This window comes from Oncorhynchus kisutch, linkage group LG8, assembly GCF_002021735.2.
Source record: "Oncorhynchus kisutch isolate 150728-3 linkage group LG8, Okis_V2, whole genome shotgun sequence".
NCBI lineage: Eukaryota > Metazoa > Chordata > Actinopteri > Salmoniformes > Salmonidae > Oncorhynchus > Oncorhynchus kisutch.
The window spans coordinates 73,267,995-73,278,260 of NC_034181.2; the positions used below are offsets into that span (position 1 = coordinate 73,267,995).

The 10,266-nt window shown below is 40.5% G+C and overlaps 2 protein-coding genes across 5 annotated transcripts in view; both read right to left on the reverse strand.

The window, feature by feature from the left end:
• The window catches only part of LOC109895217 (suppression of tumorigenicity 5 protein), a 75,454-nt gene extending 71,982 nt beyond the window's left edge, over window positions 1–3,472 (reverse strand). For 2 of the 3 annotated variants that reach the window (XR_004210898.1, XM_031831158.1), the window contains exon 1: window positions 2,138–2,238. Coding sequence is in view for 1 of the 3 variants with exons in the window: in XM_031831158.1 (XP_031687018.1) it covers window positions 2,138–2,160 (23 nt within the window). In the remaining 2 variants the exon portion in view is untranslated. Of the gene's footprint in view, window positions 1–2,137; window positions 2,239–2,941 lie in introns of those variants that run through there. The other variant, XM_031831159.1, reaches the window with a different exon arrangement.
• Window positions 3,473–3,602: 130 nt separating this feature from the next.
• LOC109895329 (transmembrane protein 9B) lies at window positions 3,603–9,992 on the reverse strand. Of its 2 annotated transcripts, none has more exons than XM_020488947.2 (5): window positions 9,744–9,992; window positions 8,634–8,725; window positions 8,174–8,282; window positions 5,305–5,436; window positions 3,603–5,042 (listed from the first exon to the last, which is right to left on the reverse strand). In XM_020488947.2, exons 3-5 carry the CDS (start codon window positions 8,255–8,257, stop codon window positions 4,887–4,889), a joined length of 372 nt encoding a protein of 123 aa, XP_020344536.1. In that variant the 5' UTR covers window positions 8,258–8,282; window positions 8,634–8,725; window positions 9,744–9,992; the 3' UTR covers window positions 3,603–4,886. The 2 variants fall into 2 exon arrangements, with proteins under 2 accessions (XP_020344536.1, XP_020344535.1); XM_020488946.2 differs by lacking the exon at window positions 9,744–9,992 and adding an exon at window positions 9,068–9,325.
• Window positions 9,993–10,266: the final 274 nt, after the last annotated feature.

A 10,266-nucleotide genomic window follows, 5' to 3' on the forward strand; every position in this document is an offset into this window, starting at 1 on the left:
AATTTCACTCTCCCTCAAAACTTGAGACATCTGTAGCATTGTGTTGTGTGACAAAACTGCAAATTTTTGAGTGGCATTTTATTGGCCCCAGCACAAGGTGCACTTGTGTAATGATCATGCTGTTTAATTAGCTTCTTGATATGCCACACCTGACAGGTGGATGGATTATCTTGGCAAAAGGAGAAAGGCTCACTAACAGGGATTTAACAAATTTGTGAGAGAAATAAGCTTTTTGTGTGTATGGAACATTTCTGGGATCTTTTATTTCAGCTCATGAAACATGGGACCAACACGTTACATGTTGTGTTTATATTTTTGTTCAGTGTAGTTGTCTCTCGGACATGTCAAAGCCTCATAAAGTATGAAGAGTACTGAGTGGACTCTGACAGCTTTGTGCTTCAGATTAGCAGAGATACTAGTGCTGTTTCATACTGGGAAAGGCTGGCTCCAGTAGTATGGATGCACAACGAAGAACAACCTCCTGGAATCCACTGTGGTGTCAAGAAGTCTTGTCCTCAGGGTTTCTTCTGTACAATGTAAGCAATACATTACGCTACTTCTCTGTGAGTGTAACATTAGAAAATGAAATACAGTACAAACCTAAATAAGCACTACATAAACATTCATAGAGAAATCACCTCCACAACCATGACAGAGAGACTGTTATTGTTTGTATAGGGCTACTTGCACAAGAGAATACAACCTTTTTCAATGCTCGGTCTCAGTAACTTGTCCACAGTTTTGATGGCATAAATCTGTTTTAAAATCATCTCCCTGAGGTCAACTCTCCACCTTTTACCTTCCGCTAAAGCCATTCAGGCAAAGGGAAAAAACATACGACCAGGCCAGTGTCTTTTGGACCCGTTACAGGTCCAATGTACCTTGCGTAGGATCCATTGGTCATGTTCAGTGAATCCACAAAAGCCTCCGAAATTTGACAGTAAACCTCTCCCGTACACTGAGCTTTCACCACACCCTTACCACAAAATTTTCCTGTGAGAGCCTCTCCTCCGGCATCTGGAGATTTTAAATAGCCAAGGGCCAGTGGGTCAAGGGAGCTATGGAAATGAGGATGGGCCAGTCGCATATGAAAGCCTCCAAGCAGCCAAACAGCATAGGGTCTGATTGAATCGCAATTCCAAACTGCTTCTGTTTTAACATAAAGATGATTTTTTTAGGAACAACATATTCAATTTCAAGACAGGTCATGAGGCACCCTTTAAACTCCAGCAGTCGAGTCCTCTCATGTTGATGATGTCTATCCAATACTACTGCCCTAAGGCCTACAGAGACGACAAGACTCACCCTATAAATACTTCCTCTCCCCCTACAGTACCAATTCGCATCAAAATAAGCTTCAGGGCCTGTAGACTTTTCAGTGGTTCATCTAGTATCATAATGTAATCGTATTAGTTCAATGTGCTAATGGTATTATAGCTGTCAGCCTCACATATGTCCTGTACATTGTTTTAATTCTTGCTCCAGATGCTTTCTTAAAGGCCCAGTGCAGTCAAAATGTTGTTGAATCTGTGTTTTGTATCATATTTTATAACAGGTGATGAAACGAATACTGCAAAAGTGTGAAAACATTTGATTAGTGTCAGTGTTATTTCGTTGAACACACAATCTACACAGGACCTTCTAATCAGCCTGTTTGCATTTGCATAGGCGAAAGTTTCGGCTTGCCTGGCGGTAAATGGCTAAATTGACAAATAACAAAGAGAGTTCCAAACCTCTCTGCCAATAACTGCTAGTTTTCCCCTCCCAACTCAGACCACTCCCAGACAGTCCAAGCAAAATTCTAGCGTGATAATTTTTTTGCAAAAACTGATTTTTGCCAATTTTAATGAAAATCTATTACAGTAAGGGACTTACTTGTTACTCAGAAATGATTTGATATTGATATAAAACGGCTCCATTGGGCCTTTAAGAATTAAAAATAAAGATAAAAAACATGCATGGAAGTAGTTATTCTCCCTTGTGCCCCTCCCTAACCACAGTATTTACTCAAGAGATGTCTAATAATTCATATTCTAAACATCGGAAATCATTGTACAGTTATAGACAGGAATAAATCATACCAAACAGCCCATCGTCAATTTCAAGCACAGAGAGTAACTGCTCAGCAAGGACCTACCTATACACTCTATTATCTTGCATTTCAGTGGCATTGAAAGGTATTTCCAGACAGCAGACATGTTAGTCTGACAATGGCCAGGCAGACCTTGGGAAGGTTCTGACTGAAGCTTCTCCTGCAGGGATGCAGCCTCTATGAGCCTTGAAACGATTCCTACAGTCTGACACTGAAGAGAGGATTGAGGAGACAGACCCTCTCCGTCTGTCATTAACCAAAGAGGGACAGATAAGAGCCTGGACCTTAAAAAACAGGATGGATCCTATTAAAGGGAAGTGTCATGTAGTATTATTTTACTTGGACATACTTTTACTTTCTTCCAGAAGCCTGCATTCCCTCACGCATGAAGCAACATTTTAAGTAATACTTCAATAAAAGTATACTGCAAAGAAAAAAGCTAAATTCACCCAAATTGACTGATATTCAAATGGTAAAAAATATTCATATATTATTATTTCAGATAAGATGCCAGATTGGGTACTTAGGGCAGTTCCTATAAAAGGCCTAAGGCGCCCCCTAGTTTCTGTTCACAGTACAGCACTTGCTTTTGAGGTATTGAATAAAACAATTTTGTGGAAACTATTGTTGTTCGTAGGCTATTCTATCAACCCAGCAATTCACTCTCATTAAAAATCTCAACCTTTTTGTGGCAATTATTTATGATTTTCTGCAATATTGTCCACGCAAGTTTCATAAAACAGAAAATGCAAGAATCAGTTTCATAAAACAGTTAATGCAATATATTAAGTTAAAACTACAATAAATGGGTTTACTTTATGAACAAATAAAAAGGCAAATGTTCCTTACCTTATCCTTTATGAACTTATTGTAGTATTTTTCAACAATCCATTCTTTGACAACGCAAATGTAGCTCTCTTGCAGAGTATCCTTAAATCTGAATTTTCTGCGCGGAGCGTAGCCTACTTTTTTTTCTGGATAACGGACTGCATGCATACAAAAAAAACAAAAGGGGAGAGAACAGGAAACGATGACGGCAGCTTTGCAAAAGTCATTGAAAAATGAATAAATTATCACTATTGTCTTGTATATCAACATATTGTCATTTGAGATCAATTTTCTTTGCAAACTTATCCTGCAATTTTACTTCGTGTTCTATTGTTCAATGGTGAATTTGCGAAATAGACCGATTACTTTCGTTCAGATTAAGTTTCCTCTCGGTTATATTATGAATGATGGATTTTTAATGCATTAATACAATTTAAATTGGTTGTTGAAATGTCTCATCCGTTGTTGCATTGCTGTTTATCGCCCTATGCATAGCAAAGCCCTGTACTAAAATGATCATATTGATATAACTCCGATGGTATAGTATACCTGCCATTTTGTGCGCATGTTTGGAGTGCCTATCAATGTTGGCATTAGTGCAATATGTTTTTGTGCGCTTATCAATGCGATCATCAATTTAGGCTTATGTATTTTACACTTTGTTGAATTACGACTCCTGGAGGATGGTCCAGGAATTTAACATTGTCTGCAGTAAACAAAATCATTATAAATATTACAGAAATGTATTTCAAACGTGAAGTTATCACAGATCAGATTTAACACTTTCGTTAGGTCACCCAAGAGTAGCATTATCTACCCACTTTACCATCACCCTGCTATCCCAAATGATCATTATTATTTTACATCAGTGTAAAAGACAGACAGTGGTATCAATACTGTATAACAGATATTTAAGTTATTTAAAGTTTGAATAAAGGAGGATCTCATTAATGTGAGTCATGTCAAATGTATCTAAATGGAGAGGAGTAGAAGCTGAAAACAAAACAAGCAAGGTGCAGAGATGGTGTACATCTACTCTAGCCAGTGACAGCTGTGGGCTCTGACTACAGTAACACACATATATATTCAAAGGAGAGGACTAATGTTTACATTAAATGTTCCATCAGATGATAGGTTAAAAGTCTAAATGTCTCCCAAATGCTACATTATACTTAGACTTACAGGAGAACATGATACAGGAATGTTAACACCACAGTCAGCACACAATGAAATACATACATCTGTACATCAACTGTTGTTTAGGGTAAAAGGTTGTAAATAAGTTTATACATCATTCTTAAAAAACATGCTTTTTGACAATTTTACACATTTTTACTGTTTCTAACTCATTCCCATCTTCTGTAGTTTAGGTAGCAGTTGTTACACGTATTGTAGACGTTTTCATTAGCTTGAGTGATTCATTTTGGCATGATATTTTTTGTTTTATTTACTCTACCCTCAAATGTCTCACCTAATTTCATTGGTGACATGGCAAGCATTTACTGTTATCAGAAAATGCTAACATTACTGTAAAAGAGTGCATACGGTCACACATCGTTTCTACTTTATCAGAAGCCAAAGATTATCATCAGCTTGTGCATAATGGCACGCATTATCCATTTTTGGGGGGGCTACAAACTGTAACATTTAACTTTCTATTAGTATTATTAAATCAGAAAGTATACAAAGTCATACAGACACTGGCATTTTCTTAAGTAAAAGGTCTCAAATGCAACACCCCACTTCAACCTACTGATGTAGAGACCCTTTACGATCACCTCCTGAATACATAGAGCTATATGATCACATTTCATGAAATACAGGTCCAGTTGAGGAACAAAACACCAATAAGGATGAAGCTCAGAAGTCGGGGAAAGAATCAGACAAAAAAACAACAAAAAAAGGACCACCCAGTCACAGTAATATTTTTTGCTTCATCCAGGGTTTTTGTTTCCTGGGGATGGGTTTAGCTGAGCACCACATGGCGGTCAAATACAGACTTCCTCTGTTCCTGGACCTGCCTCCTCCAGCGCTGCTGAGCGTGTTCCACTTTGTTCAGCATGTTGGGACGAGAGGTCGAACGAGACAATACGTTGTGGGCGTTGGCGAAAGGCTGCTGGTCCTGAACCCAGAGACAGACGTTACAGTGAAATTGTGACAAGCTAGAGTTGACCTTTTTCAGAAACATTTCCAAACACAATTCTCTATGAGATATTCATCAAATCAATTTACAGCATGAGACAAATCTGAAAACATCCATACATTGCCCCAACAAGTCACACAATACGAGATCCACAGTCAAACAACAAACATGTCATGGCTACAACAACTGCTTTGACTTAAAGGCCACCACTATAGTTGGGATGGGCAACATGCACACATACCCCGACATCATCATCATTCTGAAGCTGTGAGTGTCCAAAGAGCCTCCTCTTCAGCATGGGCTCCAGCAGGGTCAGGTACACCATGTAGAGGAACAGCAGGCCCAGGATGGACAGGTAGATTATGATAGTCACCTGGAACACAGTGGACACAAATCAAATCAAAAGGTTATTTGTCACGTGTGCCAAATACAACAGGTAGACCTTACCATGAAATGCGTACTTACAATCCCTTATCCAATATGCAGTTTAAGAAACAGTTAATAAAATATTTACTAAATAAAATCAATCAAAAAGTAACATGCACATAACAATAACAAGGCTTTATACAGGGGGTACCGGTAACGAGTCAATGTGCGGGGGTACAGGTTAGTCGAGGTCATTTGTAAAGTGGCTATGCATAGACAATAAACAGTGAGTAGCAGCAGTGTAAAAACAAAGGGTTGGGTCAATGTCCATGTGGCCATTTGATTAGTTGTTCAGCAGCAGTCAAACTCATTAACTCATTAGGCCATGGCTGCCTGCAAACGCTCCCTAAAACACTTCTGCGAGCAGGCCTTTCTAATCTGGAAGGATATTGACCTCATGCCGTCAGTCGAGGATGCATGGTCGTTCTTTAAAAGTAATTTCCTTAAATAAGCATGCCCCTTTCAAAAAATTTAGAACTAAGAACAGATATAGCCCTTGGTTCACTCCAGACCTGACTTCCCTCAACCAGCACAAAAACATCCTGTGGCGGACTGCAATAGCATCGAATAGTCCCCACAATATGCAACTGTTCAGGGAAGTCAGGAACCAATACACACAGTCAGTCAGAAAGCAAAGGCTAGCTTTTTCAAACAGAAATCCAAAAAGTTTTGAGACACTGTAAAGTCCATGGAGAACAAGAGCACCTCCTCCCAGCTGCCAACTGCACTGAGGCTAGGCGACACGGTCATCACCGATAAATCCATGATAATCAAAAATTTCAATAAGCATTTCTCTACGGCTGGCCATGCTTTCCTCCTGGCTACCCCAACCCCAGCCAACAGCTCCGCAGCTACTTGCCCGAGCCTCCCCAGCTTCTCCTTCAACCAAATCCAGATCGCAGATGTTCTGAAAGAGCTGAAAAACCTGGACCCGTACAAATCAGCTGGGCTAGACAATCTGGACCCTCTCTTTCTAAAATTATCCGCCGCCATTGTTGCAACTCCTATTACCAGTCTGGCCAAGGCTTTCGACTGTCAATCACCATATTCTTGTTGGCAGACTCAACAGCCTTGGTTTCTCAAATGGCTGCCTGGCCTGGTTCACCAACTACTTCGCAGATCGAGTTCAGTGTGTAAAATCGGAGGGCCTGTTGTCCGGACCTCTGGCAGTCTATGGGTGTACCACAGGGTTCAATTCTCGGGCTGACTCTTTTCTCTGTATATATCAACGATGTCGCTCTAGCATGCGGATGATTCCTTGATCCACCTCTACCCAGACGACACCATTCTGTATACATCTGGCCCTTTGGACACTGTGTTAACTAACCTCCAAACGAAATTCAATACCATACAACACTCCTTCCGTGGCCTCCAACTGCTCTTAAATGCTAGCAAAACCAGATGCATGCTTTTCAACCGTTCGCTGCCCGCACCCGCCCGCCCGACTAGCATCACTACTCTGGACAAATACCTAGGTTTCTGGCTAGACTGTAAACTCTCCTTCCAGACTCATTTCAAACATCTCCAATCCAAAATCAAATCTAGAATCGGCTTTCTATTTCGCAACAAAGCCTCCTTCACTCATGCCGCCAAACTTACCCTAATAAAACTGACTATCCTCCCGATCCTCGACGATGTCATCTACAAAATAGCTTCCAATACTCCGCTCAGCAAATTGGATGCAGTCTATCACAGTGCCATCCGTTTTGTTACCAAAATGCCTTATACCACCCACCACTGCGACATGTATGCTCTAGTCGGCTGGCCCTTGCTACATATTCGTCGCCAGACCCACTGGCTCCAGGTCATCTACAAGTCTATGCTAGGTAAAGCTCTGCCTTATCTCAGCTCACTGGTCACGATAACAACACCCACCCGTAGCACGCGCTCCAACAGGTATACCTCACTGGTCATCCCCAAAGCCAACACCTCATTTGGCCGCCTTTCCTTCCAGTTCTCTGCTGCCAGTGACTGGAACGAATTGCAAAAATCGCTGAAGCTGGAGACTTACATTTCCCTCACTAACTTTAAACATCAGCTATCTGAGCAGCTAACCGATCGCTGCAGCTGTACATAGTCCATCTGTAAATAGCCCACCCAATCTACCTACCTCCTGCCCATATTGTTTTTATTTACTTTGCTGCTCTTTTGCACACCAGTATCACTACTTACACACCATCATCTGCTCATCATCATCTGCTCATCTATCACTCCAGTGTTAATCTGCTAAATTGTCATTACTTTGCTACTATGGCCTATTTATTGCCATACCTCCTCATGCCATTTGCACACACCGTATATAGACTTTCTTTTTTTTCCTATTGTGTTGACTGTACACTTGTTTATTCCATGAAAGGTGGGGAAAAAATTTACTCCATTTCAGCTCCATAATAATAGACAGAGTTGATTGGATAGTAGCAGAGCACATGCGCCGATGCTATCCCACTTGGGCAACACCGTTGTGTGATATCCCATCGCCGAAATCGTAAAGTCCCCTGTGTTTCAGGAACACTGAATAAAATTATATTTTAACCTACTTTGCCTGTTGTCCTTCTGCCGTTGGGAATTTAAGCAAAAATGTTCACATGAAAGTATGAAAGAATCATCTCCTCTCTGCTTTCCCACATGGCAGGATAGCAACAGCACATGCGCGGCTAGCTGGTTGGTCGATTTCCCAGACTTACCTTGATAGTTCCAGAACTCCTCTCCTCATATTTGCATTCACAACGCAGACAGTACGCCTCCACATCCTTTCCATCAACTGGCATTGGCTCCACAACATGAAGGCAGTTACTGAAAACAAATATACAATTAAATCAGAATCTCTCTTCGAAAGCACAGTGAGGTTGAAGTCTGTAACAGTTCTCCAAATATGATGAGATCATATGACCGTGTAAAATTACAGTTAGCCTAATCCATCAGACAACCCATACACTCACCACACCCAGACAGTGGTCACGTTCCACTGTATGCATCAACCAAATGGTTGCATGCCACATCATGGACATATTGTTATAACATATGGTATGGTTAGCTGATAGGTAAAACACCTATGCAGGTGTTGTACAATCTGGCTACATCTAAGCAGTGGAACGCAACCAGTATGTAATAATCTGTAAATGACATCATGACAACACAACATACCAATCCTTTAGAGATACATTTTGTTTGTAGATCTGTCCTTCAATGTCTCTGTACGGTGGGCAGGTACATTTACACCGGATATCCTCTGAATTCTATGGGAAAAGTTGGGAAAACGGTCAGGATGTGATATCAGAGAACATTTTATGCCATAAATGGTGATATAACTAGCTGCCTGTCTTCTAAAATAATCTTACACAGCCAGTGGAATAATCACATTTTCTGTAACTTTACAGAGCAGGTTACCAGCTTACTAATGACCTAACTTTGTCCTTCCTTGTGACGACAATCAATGCCTTTACTAGCCTAATCCATATTTGGCTAGCTAGCTAACTACAGTAACTAGCCAGCTGACTCAACAACAAGCATTAAACAATGTCAATATAAATAGTTTTTATTTATTTAAAGCAGAGAACAGTCACGTGAACAGAGCCTACTTTAGCATCCGTTGTCTGTGTTGACATCAATAACAAACCAACAAGAGCGAGCAGCTTGAAGGCAACGCTTGACATCATATTTATATGTTGAAGTCTCAGAGTACAAGCTACTAAGAAACTATAGAAACGATATCCTGAAATCAGATACACGTTTTTTTTTAACTGACAACGATCATTCAGCTAGCATCAAACATTTCTTTCGACTGATCAGCTGACAACTGCCTGACATCTCTTCCTGTGTGCGTAAATAGCATTCCCCGGGTAAACAGCTGTCGGAACAAAAATATATATCAATGATGGCCTTTCTGTAAGGGGCCTTGCTTTCCGGCATCTGTGGGGCGTGCAAACCCCCTTTAGATTATCTCATAGTGTATAAAATATCCTAAACCTGGGTTGACAGTCAGACCTTATTTTTTTGGGCGTTTATCAAACAACCATACGACGAACCATGGCGGAGTTAGTGCCGACAAAAAGACGCCATTCGTATTTCTCTTTATAAAGTTGAAATGTAAAAGGTTAAGGCACAGATAGAACAATGAGACAGATATTTCACCGGATGTATACATGTGATGAGATAGATTTTGGCCGACAATCTGCACATTTTCTCATCGATTAAATATGTTATCTCAATACAGTTTTATGTTCCCAAACTTAAAATATATTATGCAGACTTTACCCATTGCCATTGTTGTAAGAAACCGTATCGTTTAGGAGTGCAAAGGTGAATTGAGTTATTGCGCACTGCGTTCCCTAACGGAAATATGCAGAGGTCAATAGGATCTCCCTAACTCGTGCTTGGCTATGGACAACTCCTTGCTTGTTCTCCCCGCTATTACTTATTTGTTCCTATTGGAAACGACAGGCTGTGGTCTTGGTTAAGCTATACAAATCTTTGGTTAGGGTAGCCTCATCGCGAACCAGGCTTCCGGTGACAACACCGTGATTTTGGAGATATGGCAACGCGAGACTAGGGGAAGTGGGGACGTCCCAAGGACGCCGAATAGTACTAACCCTTCTGTTTTCTTACAGTGTCTGTTTCCCAATGTCTTTGATAAAATATAATCATTGTGCATTTTTAGGAATTACAATAGGTGACAGCGTGGCAGGCAATATTTTTGTTTAATTCAAGAGCAAAAACAATTAGAACTAACTGAACACAATAACTCATGTTATAGAGCCTATATAAAAAACGAAATAAT

What these genes read in the sequence shown, in the direction of transcription:
- LOC109895329 (XM_020488946.2), bottom strand. Translation starts at nt 9,145, where the DNA reads ATGATGTCAAGCGTTGCCTTCAAGCTGCTCGCTCTTGTTGGTTTGTTA. An exon ending in CACAGACAACGGATGCTAAA is followed by an intron (nt 8,726 to 9,067) that starts GTAGGCTCTGTT and finishes CTTTTCCCATAG; the next exon opens with AATTCAGAGGATATCCGGTG. An exon ending in GGAGTTCTGGAACTATCAAG is followed by an intron (nt 5,437 to 8,173) that starts GTAAGTCTGGGA and finishes ACTGTGTTCCAG; the next exon opens with GTGACTATCATAATCTACCT.